Genomic DNA, 14,290 nt, shown 5'->3' with positions numbered 1-14,290 from the left:
TAAAATACTAGACCATTAAAATTTAAGGTTATGCAATGAGACACATGTAGCTTGTGACAGTGGAAGACTAGCAAATTCAATTTATCTGGTTAACTATTTGCTTGAACAGTTGAACTCCTTGATTATTAAATAGGGATTATCCCATTTCAGTGAAATATAAACTATAGCACTATGTTAGTGGAGGAAGGTCTTGTTGCACTATCCTATATGCGACTTTGGATATTGAGGTACAGGTACAAGTTCCAAAGAATTCACAAAAATTTTGTTTTCCAATATTTTGGTTCTCTGAATTTGTCAATTGCCAACAAAATGCAAGATAATATTAACCTCAAAATCATCCAATTTTGTCGATCATACATTCATACTTAATTGGCAAAGATTCATGCCACAATTGGTGGCTATAATATGTTTGTTAGAGGGTCACAAATGTATGAGTGCCTTACTTTTAGTGAGTTTCTTGGATGTAAACCTTTCATGATTTTGTCAATTCATGGAATTTCTCAGTATAATCATAATTTTTTCCACTAGACCTTGACTCAGGAAAATATGCATGAGCTCATATGTAGCCACACCATATAATGCTGTCACCTGTCTAGCAAAAAAAAATATAATGCTGTCACCTTCCACTAGCATAGTGTGTTCCATTTTCTCTCACTGCCGACTAAACTATAATTTTCATGAATTTTGTTTTCAACATCTGTGGTTTACATTGATAAAAGAAAAAGAGAGAGAAGGGAACAGAAGTTTGCAAAGATTGGTAATGCAGCGTTAAGCCCCCACCAATAATGTTGTGTTCCTATCACCTTTTTTGACTTTAGAAATATGGTTATTTGGCATGCCACAAAAAGTCTAGAAAAATCTTTAACCTACATGTATAAATTGAGTGCTAGCGTTATGAGAAACAACATTCATAGAAGTTGTCACTTGGAATACTTCCAAAGCAATGGCAAACACTTTCTCTCCTCTACTTGTACTCTTATTGGTGTTCTCTCAACTTATCAGCTTGAACGCTGTCCCAGTCACAAGTAAATCTCCAATAACTTTATTCTTGATGTTCATCATCATCATCATCATCATCATCATCATATTCTTTTCTCCTTCTTATGAAATGTTTTATTGTATTTGTAGGAATCGGAAACCTAATGCATGGGCATCAAGTTCATCTAGTTTCACAGAATACCCACATGGTAATAACAAAGTTGATGAAAGATAGTCCAAAATTTTACTCCATAATTTATGATATCTAAGAGCCAATCACTAATATTCCAACATACTAATTCATTTTTCTTATTTTCATACACAGCTAGCTACTGAGGAAAAATGGGATGAACAAACCTTTTCTGGAAGGATGGATTTTGAACTGCATGATTACCCGGGATCAGGAGCCAATAACCGCCACACTCCAAAGCCACCAGTATAAGGGAAATGCTGTTGTTAATGTTAGTGTTTCTAGGCGATAGGAGTGTTCTTCATTATATTATATAGTGTTTGGGATAGCAGCAGCAAGTAAAGAATATGCTTCTTAATTACTTATTTAAGTAGATCAAGACTCAAGAGCCTTATTATCTTCTTGTTTTCTTGGGCGTGAGAAGCGACGAAGGAAAATTTGGATAGCAATAATGTATGACGAGAGAAAGATATATGAATAACTAGAGTAGAATTCAGTTATGTTAATGTGATAGCCTTGAAGCAGGCAGATCTGCTTAACTATCTGTATGAACTTGAATTTTAACTATTAGTTGCTAAAAAGCTTGATGCATAGCATACCAGTTGTTATATTATGGACCTTATGGTGAACTTCAGATCCAATTGTGTCTGTTTGTGTGTAGCATCTCACATACTCATCTCAAATACTCTATGTTGATATTTGAGGCAGCAGCTACAGATTCCAAGACCGTTGGTCAGTTCACAAAGCTCTTTAATTTATATCAGTAGTCAAACATTTTCCATCTATTGGTTTTTTCTTATTAACCTTTGTGGTATAATTGGAATATCTTTATCATTTTATTTTGGCTGGAAGATAAGGAAATAGAAAACAGAACAAAAGAGAAGCAGAAAAAGGTGACAAGAAACTAAAACAAGAAAAGCCTTAAAGCTAAAATAAAGAAGAAATCAAAAAGAAAGATGAAAATTAATCCTTGTTTTAGTGTTCAAGTAATGAGGATGGGGATAAGGACACCCTTTTGTGCCTTTGTAGGGTGCAACAGCCTCAAGAAAACATTGGTTGTATCAGTTGTTGCAGATCCTTGAATCAAGCTTGCAAGTCCTTTTACTAGTGTTTGCATATCTGTGGGGATAACAGCAATCTACCATGCTGTCATGGTTTAATTTTTCACCACTTTGGTATAAATCTGCTTGGCATCAGTATCCATGATAACTATTCTCAAGTACATGCTCTCCACCGCCTTTAAACCTCTCAAAGCTGTACCTTCAGCTGCTGACCTCAATTAGTTTGAATATAGAAAGCTTATTGTCACAAATACAATCCAGTCCAATAAAATTTACACAATCTGGGGTATTACACTAATCCCATCCCTAATTTGTCCTCAACTATTTCTTGCACCACCTCTTCCAACTGCCTTGCACTTAGCAGCATAAGCTTCATTCCAGTTTGACTGTGGTAATTTTGTGGAGGAGCATTCCTTACTTTTGCTGCATAAGATGTTCAAAAGCAGCTCTTGAAGCCCTTGCTTTTTGCCTTCAAAAGAACCTAATTGTGATTATTTTAAGTAATCTTCATTCTTGGCTTGCAAGTTATCTAGAAAGTAAAAGTCAAATGAGTAGTGTAAGATCAGCCTCAAAAAGCCTTTGCTGCATAGCCTGAGAAATTTTTTAAGGCACCAGCTTTAAAAGAGGTTTACTAACCTTCCTCACCCTGTAATTTACTCACGTGCTAAACCTAAAAATGGTTGGTCCTGTCGCAGAAAAGTTTCATCCTCTATTCTTTCTGCAAATATTTTGCAGAAAGGACAGAGAAGATGACTCTCCTCTTGAACATGTTTTCTGAAAGAATCATTAATTTGGTGTCAGTCCTCTATATGAAATGGTTTTAGACAAATGGAAAATAATTTTCGAAATCTGATCTAAATTGGAGCAAGAAGGGCAGGGTGAATACTGAGTTGCTAACATTGATTCACTACTGCTCCTTACAGCTTCAGAAATTATGAATCCTCACTGATAGGCATCTTAAAGTCATGTGGTGTAACTCATGAACTATGTTCGAGTCTGATTCACTTTTTGATATCAGTTTCTTGACTTTCTTCTATATTTCAGTATCTAATGAAATTCCATAAGAAACTTGTGCTTTTTCATCCTTCTGCTTTTCATTTCTCTTGAGGAGCATTTACTCTCATTTCAACAATAATAAATTGCATGTAGTATTATATGGTATAGTTTGTAAAAATGAGATACGTATCTTCATTTGACTTAGGATGCTGAAGATTTCTTCCAACTTCACGACCTCGCAGCAAAAACCACCCACAATTATAATTAAAAAAAAAAAAAATCAATATTAATAAAGAACATAAACAAACTGTTTACGTGAAGGACAACTCAACTGCCCTTTGGACCACCAAATTGGTTCCCTTTTTAACCCTTCTTTGGTGAAAAAGAGAGAGGAGAAATAAATTGCAGAAAATTCTTTTGATGGGTTGGTGCTGGACAACAAAGTTCTTAGAAAGTCTATTAGTAACAAATCCACATTCTTTAAAGAAGTAGGTTAGGTAGACCACTTAAAGTTCATTGTATATAAAAATCTCAAAGCATTTGTGCAATTGCTTGTGTTAAGTGGAGAAAGTGGATTGTAGAAGTGGTAGACACCCACTTTCTTACCACTTCCCCATCTGCCGGGGGCCTTTTTGAACTTCACCCTGAAAATGGAGAATAACTTGTTGGTCACTATGGCATTTGAAGGTGCAGATGTACCACAGGAATGGACCACAAAGTAAATATGGAAACATAAAATCTCATTAAATTATGAAAATGTAACTTAATTAGAAAAGAAGCAGTAGTCCAGAGCATGGTGTATAAACAAATCATATCAAGAGCAGAGGTGTGAAGAAACTTCATGCACATCAGGACAGATGGGAAAAAGGCAGTAGCAGCTAGCAAAAAATCTTCTAACAATTGGATGATGATTCGGCATTTTGGACTTTTCTTTTTGCAAATAAAAAAATGATCATCTGTTTAAAGCATATTTATTACCATAAAATAGACTAAATTTTGATTTGGTACTTGAAATGTTTTCTTCTCTATCATAAACTAATGTTGGATTGGTTTTCATGTATGTCGAAGGCATTTTCACATATTAAGTAAGAAAAATTTCTAAGCCAATGAAGTATGAACTTGTAGAAGTTTTTGCTTGTGGAAAATAATTTCAACAAAACTGCTTGCTTTTTTTGGAGGTTGGGGCAGTTTTTCCAATTTAAAGAGGATAGGAGTTCTATTAAGAATCAAAGAAAAATGGCAGAAGAACAACATGCGTTTGTGCTCATAGATTACACAAACAATCCTTAAGTCAACTCTGAAATGTTAAACAAACAATACTCAACTCTTTGGTCTGTTCTTCCATTACAGTGAAAAAAGCATCATGCCAGCCATTAATTTACTGCATGCTAATGGCGTGTGTGATATCGTGGCCCATGGAAAGGCTGAATGATCGTATAATTAAGGAGACTTGGAGTCTTTATTTATAATTGGCGTCTTTAACTACTTTTTCTCTTTGAGATAGTGCAGCTGCTAAATTGTTGTCCTCTTAACTTTTAGCAATTTTATCTTTTAGCACTGACTTTTGTACAAAAGGAAATCATATTGAATGGCTTGACAATTTCAACTAAAATTAAAATATAATTCACCAAGAATAGTTAATTAAAAGTGCATGAAAAGAACTTAACGGAAGTTTCATAACAATTTCTCATAGCTAAAGTATAATGATTAAGCTTTTCTTTCCTGCTTCTCATTGTCAAACAACATCATTGCATTGGAGAGTCTTATCTTCTGGTGTCTAATGTAAAGAGTCCTATCCTAGGATAGCTTTCTTTTATGGTGTCCAAGTTAGGTTCAAAGGCTACCACACTATGAACAGAGTATCAAATAAGTAATCAATTTAAAAAATTCTGAATTTTTCACAGAAACAGATTTTCACACTGGATATATACCAACCATGCGTAATCTGTACTCTTGCTTGCTTAAAACCTTGCACAAAATCATAACCTTGGTCTTGATATTTTGGAACTGAGTGAGATTCAGTGTGAGCTGTTAAATGTTTCTGATGGAATAAAGTTTTATATGCCACATTTAAAGTTGAGTCATAATTCAGGCCTGACCATACTTCACCCTGGTAGTATGCTTAATTGGAGTATCCTTTCCATTGTGATGTAGCTTTTCGGTTTGTTAGTGCAGGGTACTGTGGCTTCTCAAATGTGGACAGATTTATTAAAATGAAATCTCCAAGGTAACATCCTCTCTGAAAATCTCTCTCTCTAAATATATGTGTCAATACATATATATAATGACATATGCATACCAAGATAGGAGATAGAATTCACCTGCCAGGATTGGGGATAGTCTTCAGGATTTACTAGTAATTGACACATCCAATTTAGTTGTGTAATAGTTCATATAGTTGCATTTGCTCTAAAGTTCAAACATGTATTTGATTAACTTGGCTTCTAAAGATCAAGTCAGATATTAGGTGGCACTATGTAATTGAATCCATTATAGGGAAATTGGTTGGTTTTAAGTTTTAGTTTCCTAATGCATAAACCAGAAACATGTTCTATGACCCCAAAAGTAGAAAACCAACAGCTATAATTAATTGACGATGTGACAATCACCTTAGTATAATGGAGTACTGTAATGTTGCTATACAGGCATAATTCTATGTGAGGAAAATTTGGAATAGGGAAAACAAAGCTGAGCAAGTGAGCGGTAACTCATATGCATGCTACTCCTTGCAATTCAACATACTGTATTCTATATTTTTCACATTTCAAGTCCTAGAAGAAAATGAAATACATAGAGATCATCACCACCTCTTCAAAGTCAAAAATACAATTGTATTAGAAGGGTAAGGCTATCGCTCGTTGCATATATAATGCTCATGATTATGTTCTAGTGTTAATGTTGTCTCTTATTCATGCAATGCTAAAAGGGATCTGCAGGAAATCCAAAATAAAGAAACAGCTTTCGTTCTGTCTGATGATGCAAATCTAAGGCCTAACTAGACTTCTATACTTGTTCAGGAATCAATGTAGGCACTTGCTCAATTTGGAAAGGCTAAAAAGGCTAAGAGTACACATGCCTATGTCTATGGGAGTGAGCTGCTAATAATCCATTATCTAAGAAACTAGGGTTACAATAGTGTTTATGGGTCCGTTTGGATTGAACTTATTGTTGCTGAAACTGAAAACTGAAAATATTGTAGCAAAATAATTTTTAAATGTGTGAATAGTGTCGTGGGACCCATGAAGTACGTGAACAGTGTGTGAACAGTTCGTAAATAGTGTTTTTTGTCCCCTGCATAGTGATTTTATTGTTCACGTGCAGAGGGGAAAAAAAAAAAAAAAGGCATGAAAATGCAGGAGTGAAACGCAACTTTCAGCTCTCTCCAAACGCTCACTATATATAGCACAACCATGCTCATGCAAGTTCCCAAAATACCCCTACCGCAGGGAGTGTTGACCCGTGCACCCCCAACTCTAATTAAACACTCCCATAAGACCCTTTGGTCAGTGATCCAAAAACAAAAATGAGCCAACTCCAAGAGTCCAACACATGCTATTTAGCATCATGTTCATGTAAATAAAATCTATTCTAAAATCTTCATCAAAGTCTAAATTCATCGTCTCAAATATTGTGAATGAAATTGTAAAATTGTGTGTCACTAGACTTTTATTGTTAACATATTTGTCTTGGAGGTCAATGAAAGACTACTAAAAAAATTGAAGGAAATTATTATAGAGATGAGAAAATAAACACACTAGGATTACATGATTCAGCTTGATAGCCTATGTGCAATACAGAGAACCCTAGTAGAGTATATATAGATGCTACAAGATCTAGGGTTAGATGTAGACGTAGTTTACACTAAATTTGGCCAGTCATAAAGGTTCAAAGGGACACGAATCCTTGAGTGTAGTGGAACAACCACTATAATTCCATTAATATGTCTCCATACCAATGGAAGCAATCCACGCCAGAAAGGCTCATTACAAAAAGTAGGAAAAGTAGTATGAGGAAGCAAAGTGGCACCCCATTTCAGCTATTAAGGTAGCTAGCTAGTGTTTGAATCAGGACTGTGTCAAAGAAATTTCAATTGAATTGCCATGCCATTACTACTCTATTGAGATTCATCGGCTTACAATTGATAGACGTCAAATCCAGGAAAATGGAGCTATTTGGCAATTCAATGGAAACTCCTGCACGTGAGTCCACCAAGCGAGTTAGGCTCTGTAGCTTAACAAAATTGATCTTGTTACTTAGCACAAAGCTATAGTTCTAAGAAGTTTTGTGTTGCAGGACAAAACAAAAACTGATGCAAAGTTGAAATTTAAAAACAAGAAAAACTTAGAAGTCAGCATCTAGTGTTGCTTGAAGTCATCATTAATGTGTATTTAGATGTAGTTTTTTTGCTGGAAGCTTATGAATAAAAATGTTTTATTCTCACTATAATAGAGAGTGTTTCACTTTATACTCCACTAATCATACTATATTATGTGTAGCTTTCTTTTTCCCTCTATAAAGTAACAAAAATTTAAATTTTAAAATAAATAAATTTGAACACATCACACTGTAGTCGGTGGAGCATAAAGGGTTGGACAAAAGATTTTTATTTGAATTATTTGCTTATTCGTTAAAAGTTGGTTAAAGTATATTTATACCTTACTTTATCTAAAAAGTTATACATAAATAAATAAGTTAAATAGCTAAGAGAAAAAGTTGCGACCTTAAGCAAATAGAAAATTTAGGAGAAGATAATACTAGACTATTAAAAACTTTCAAAGAGAAATTTTATTCATCATTGACATGTTAATTAGTATTTTATTATATGTTTATATAAAATAAGAAATAAAACATTAATTCTAACTGACTTAGGAAATTTCTATTTCATTGCACAGACGCTGTTTAACTCTAGGAATTTAAATAAATACTAATAACATAATTAACTAAAAATACCTAAAATAAAGTCTAATGACCAATAAAAATATTATTGGCTTCTAAAATTAAGCAAAACTAAATTAAAATGGAATTGTAGTAGCACTTCTTGCATCACTTGATTCACTTCCATAGTTGGAGAAATTTTGACCTCGGAGTTTAAAGTATTGAAAGATACTAAACTCCAACACGTGATATTTGCTTCAACTTTTGAGTAACATTTGGCAGCACTAAGAACAAAAAGTTCTTGCATACCACCTCCTTATTAAATTCGTCTAGAATTGTTTAAAATCAATAGGTGGAAACTGTGATCACCCTAACTCAGGCTCCATTGATTTTTATAGAGGTCTTCAATGATGGATAGTTGTGAAGCATGCTGAGTTTCTAAGTGAGAGCCCATTTGACACATGGGTCAGAGTACATCGAAAACCATGTGGGCTAAGGCAAAGAGGAGGAGTCACCACTTGGTTTTAAAGGAGTTGCAAACTAGTTTGAATTTTATTTGCTAATGTACTAGTAAATTTTTTAGTTTGGAACTAAGGTGCAGGATTTGAAATGTGTTAAGCACCCAAATCCACCCAATCACGTGACTAGCCTTAGCTTGTATTATTGGGTCATAATTAAGAACCCTAACTTAATCACATATTAATTACTAAGGAAACTCTAACCTAATAACTCGGATTTTGTTGACAATTTGCATTACAATCCTGTCTATAGAAAAAAGTTTTCAAGATTAGAACTAATAAAATCCTACTTCACTTTGATTTTATTACAAGAAGATTAAATGAATTATTCATATTATGATCATTATGAAAGAAAGAAATAAAGATTATTTAATTGATATTTAACTATAGAAAAATGGCCAACTAAAGTGTTACACTTCAATTTATAAAATTAGGCGAAACATGACTATTATTATCCCCATGGGATACTTAGGTGGTTGACTCATTGGTCTGGAGCGTGAAGTAAACTCGGAGATACCAAGTTCAATTCACTACACTATTGGTTCATGGAGTTTCTAAGATGATTCATGTGAGTGTACATATATATATATATATATATATATATATATATAAGTGTTTTGAGATATAGATCATTCTGATGATTTTATGGCACAGTAATAATGTAGTGAAGATAATGTAAAGAACTTGAAAGTAAATAGCTTGAATGTAAAAACAATAATAAGGCGGTAGAACCAGCCAAGCAGTATATAGCAAAATAGCTTGAAAGTAAATAATAACAATAGTTCAAAATAAATGAAAGCAATTTAGAACCATCCGGTATGGCGGTAATCCGTCCAAGGTGGTGGTAGCAATAAGTAGAGTAATGAACATAAAACTGAAAATACTTGTTATTGAAAGTAGGATAAACACTTACAGTAGTAGTAGTGAATACAAGATCTCAACAGTTACAGGTTAACAATTATAAAGCTTGAACTAGTCCTAGTTACAAGGTTTGTAGGATTACAAAGTTTGTAGTGAACAAGGATGAACAAGGTAGTAGTAGTAGAAGTAGGGTGAGTTCTCTCTCTAAGAAGGCTAGTTCTAAGGGAAGAGAAATCAGAAGTCAAACTTGACTTGAGGAACCCTGAAATTTAAGGGACAACCCCCCTTAAATAGGCAAAATTTCGGAGTGAACAGTGTCATGAACAGTAAAAGTGAACAGTAATCTGTGAACAGTAATCCATGAACAGTAATCAGTGAACAGTAAAGTGAATAGTGTTTTTTCCACTTTTTGAAATAAAAACTTCTGAACTTTTGTCATTTATTTGGTCCAACATGTCAGGAGAAGCATGGCAAAAGGCAAAAGAAGAAGCATGCATGCCACCACCAAGTACGTAGATGCTCCTTTCTTTTCTAAAAAGACTTCAAAGGTGACATCTTGTGTTGGCAAAAAAGAGGCCTTTGTCAGAGCATTATCTCATCACTACCATCATGGCTTGTGCCTTTCAAACTATTTTGAATATTGTAATAGATCTGGCCGTTGTGCAGGCTAGACAAATAGTGGCCGTTGTGCAGGCTAGACAAATAGGGGAATCAAAATCTTCCGTAAAATCTGGAGTATCATGAATTAGTTCCGAATTTTTCGCAGCATATTTGAAGGACAATAAAATATTTTGGCTTTTGTGCAAGCCAGACAAATAATGTGGCATCAGTCTTGTAGCAGTAGTGACCTCATCAATCAGTAGAGGGAGCATCTGATGGATAACCATCAAAAGGATCAAAAGGACCCTATGGAGAATCACATACATGATCATGGTAAATAGCATACTTATTACAAAATCCGCAATATAAAATTGGCTCAAAATTTGGAGTTTTCCCTAGAATGAGGAAACTTTCTAGATTAGGATGATCTTCTGTTTGTAGGTGAACAAAGGCATCAGCATAGGGTTTGGGACCAAAAACAACAATTCTATCTGTGCTTCCTATGAAATGATAGTTTTTCCACAGATTATGAGCAACTTCACAAATTTGATTATTAAAATAATTTCTCCAGCAGTTTGCAAGACCAAAAGGATCTTTAAAGGATAATCGAGAATTTCCCTTGAACCATGGCCCTTGGTGAGTATAACCATTAATGAGAATGAGATGCTTTGAGGGGTTAACATTCATCCAGTTATTTCTTTCCCATTTTGGCAAAGTGCTCCAGCATCTAATAGTAACAAAAGGTCTAGTGGAAGAGTTTTCAAACCCTTTAATAGCATTCTGAATGATCTGTGGAAGTTGACTGGCCTGTTTATGACTTGTTAACTTTACGAACCTAACAAAGCCATATTCAAACATTTGGGAAAGCCAGCTAGAATTAGGATCATTATTATCACTATCATCTGAATCTTCGTCAGTGAAATATGAACCATCATCAAAATTAATAAGGAGACCAGGAAATGGATGTTTCTTTTCATATACTCTGAGACTGCTCCCAAAGTGATCTTCCCATTCAAGCTGAATAAAGACATTATCACCTTCGTCTATTTCATTAGGGTCAGGAATAGTGGCAGTAACAAGTTTTCCAAAATACTTGGACCATAGGTCAAAAGACCTAAACATAACCTTGCTATCCAGAATACGGGATTGTAAATCTGAAGGCAAGTTGGCAACAACACTTCTTAATATGGATTGGGTCTTAAGACTCAATCTAGCATAATCAGTGCCCATTATAGTCTCTTTATCCATCCAATGGATTTCCTCTTTGCCAAAGAGTTGACTAGTGTAGGCTTTAAGACGGCTCACAAGAGCCTCATTTTTTGAAACATTGTTATTTTCTGGAATAAGGTCAGTATTTGAAGCAAGGTCATTTTCTGGAATAAGGTTACTATAATGGCTCATATAAATCTCATTTTGAGCAGTAAGGTTAACAAGGTGGATTTCAAGGGCTCTAAGGGTTTTTTGAAAAACATTACTGTGGTTTTTGGTAAAAGCAAACTGAAGGTTGTCAAGAATGAATTTAATAGGATCTGGTAATTCTGAATAAGTTCCATCGTGGAATTGTAAATTTCTTGACAAAACTTCCTGTAAAGCAATTAATATATCACCATTGGAGTATGTCACCTCTGCTGGGACATCTCCTTGAAGGGATGTTGATCCACTGGGTTTTACACCAGAAGATGCGCCTTCATGCATTTTAAAAGGTCGTCCCGCTGGGAACCCTTTGTTTTGAGAATAGTCCTGTGCAGGAGCTTTTCCCTTGTTTTTCCTTTCCATAATAATCCACTTACTAGTGGTATAAATATGAATATTATTATTGTCCCACTTATTAGCGGTATTTATCCACGCATCATTGTCCGATTCCTGCAAAGAATCATTGATATTGTTTGGATAATAGATAGTTTTTAACATTTTGGTGTTATGAAAATTACCTTTAAAATCATCAGAATTCATCATTAGTTCTTGAACAAGTTCATGCATGGGAGAACCTTTCTTATAAGACAGATTATCAATATCAATTTCAAACTTTGAAGCAAATTTGAATTTTACTTTCTGTCCAAATGGATTAGTAGTAATTCCATCATGTTCAACAAGAAAGGGATACAAAGCATTGATAAATGGCAGACCAAGAATCACTTTATCAGTCATATTTTTGATAAGAACAGAAGGAATCTTGAAACAAACATTATCATGGCACACATGAGCATTATTCAATTCATACTTAATTTTCATTTGAGAACCATTAGCAGAAACCAATCTTTCAGTAGATTTCTCGAAATATTTTGAAGGAATTAATCCTTCTTGGATACAGTTCATGTCTGCACCAGAATCAATCATAGCATTAATAGTGAAATGATAATCAAGAGAAACAACAATTTTAACTTTTGTAAACCATTTTGGAGGAAGTAATTTATTAACAAAAGCAAGTTGGGAATTAGTGAAAGTATCAGGAGTACCTTTATCAGAAAGAAGAGCCTGTTAACTGGATTCATCTCCATCACTGTGCTCATTTTGTTCATTACTGGATTTATTAAGATCTTTATCAATTTTTAACATTATCAATTCTTGTTTGAGATTATGGTTATCACTTTTCATGCTCGTAAATTCATGTTTTAATTCATTTAACTCTTGTTTAACAATATGAATTTCATGTTGGAGATCATTAACAGTCAGTTCTTTAGATTTCTTTTTATTAAATCTTTCTAAAGTTTCTTCAAAGCTTATAGTAGATTTTGGTTTTTTACCAGTTTCATCTCTTATCAAATTTTTCTTAAACCTATCCAAATATTCTTTCTGGAGTTCAGGGTTTTGAATTTGATTTATTAGTTGAATTATTAATTTTTCATCTTCTTCACTCTTGGTGAGAGCATTAATAGCATTGCAACAAGAATCTCTACAACCAATTTTAATATTAGGAGAATCAGAAGAATCATCAGCAGATTGATAGCAAGAATCAGATGAAGAAGAGAAATCATCTTCCAAAGAATCAGACGAGTTGTTTGATTCAAGGATTCTGAATAATTCTTGTTGCACATTATCATCAATGTTTAACATGTTGAACTTGTTTTTCAATTTACCAGGTTTTTCTTTACAGTCTTTACTAAAGTGTCCAGGTTTACCACAGTTAAAACATTTACCTTTACTTGATCTCTGTTTAATATGTTTTTTAGAAACATTTTTCTTTTTAGCATAGAAATCATTGGGTTTAACAAAGTTATTTCTGTATTTTTTATATTTTTTATGGCTTTCATCATGTTTTTTACTTTTTTGCTTAGAAGGAGCAATAGGAGGCAAACCATATTGTTCGCAGAAATTTCCCATTTCATATTTAGCCTTTCTTTTATTTTTTAATTAGTGTTTTAGCAATTTTTCATCATTACACATATTGATACCAAGTTTTTTAATAGTACTGAAAATATCACCATAGGTTAAATTATCATAATCAATAGAATTATTTTTACCCATTAATTCTTATTTTACCTTATGAGCAAAGATTGGAGGCAGACCGTCAATAAACTTTTCTTTCCAATAAGGCTTATGGCAATCTTTCCGGAGCATCACTCTGGAAGTAAAAACATCTTGGTACCATCTGTAATCAGACATAGTGAGACAACTCAAATTATTCAAATAATCAGAAACACGAGATGAAATATTGGATGGAGTACCAACAAAATGTTTGAGATTAGTATAGATCAAGGTATTAACACCATCAGGAATACCACGACCAATACTTTCATAAAAAATAGGCAACCCTTCATCATTCTTTTTAATAGCATGTTTAATGGACTCTTTGGACTCTTCAGTGATGTATGAATCCCACCATCCACGAAGAGTTCCAGAAAAACCAATAACAAGGAGATTAACAATTTCAGATTGATCAAGATCATGATTATTTTGATAAGCAATACCAACCATAGACATGTGACTCATTTTATTAATAATTTCTTGTTCAGACAAACCATCAATATTCCATTCATAAAGCTTATCAGCAGAAATAGAAAACTGTGTTTGAAAAGATCTCTCTTCAAACTGCATATCAGGAGGAGTAGGTTTTGAATACCAGTTTTTAGTAAAAGACATGGGTTTGGAGTTTCTAACAAATCTTTTAATTTCTGGGAAATCATCATCAAAGATCCTTTTTGCAGGAACAGAAGAAACAGTATCAGAATCCGTATTTTCGTCAGAAACAAATTCTTTTTTGGAAATAGTTC

General features: G+C 33.8%; 1 protein-coding gene across 1 annotated transcript; it reads left to right on the top strand.

The window, feature by feature from the left end:
* The first annotated feature begins 896 nt into the window (after positions 1–896).
* Positions 897–1,797, top strand: LOC115965354. The gene is made up of 3 exons (XM_031084555.1): positions 897–1,025; positions 1,129–1,187; positions 1,304–1,797. Exons 1-3 carry the CDS (start codon positions 944–946, stop codon positions 1,418–1,420), a joined length of 258 nt encoding a protein of 85 aa, XP_030940415.1. The 5' UTR covers positions 897–943; the 3' UTR covers positions 1,421–1,797.
* Positions 1,798–14,290: the final 12,493 nt, after the last annotated feature.

This window comes from Quercus lobata, chromosome 10, assembly GCF_001633185.2.
Source record: "Quercus lobata isolate SW786 chromosome 10, ValleyOak3.0 Primary Assembly, whole genome shotgun sequence".
In the NCBI taxonomy this organism is placed as follows: Eukaryota; Viridiplantae; Streptophyta; class Magnoliopsida; order Fagales; family Fagaceae; genus Quercus; species Quercus lobata.
Note: the sequence above shows the minus strand (reverse complement) of the source record. Positions and strands in the feature narration are given on the sequence as shown.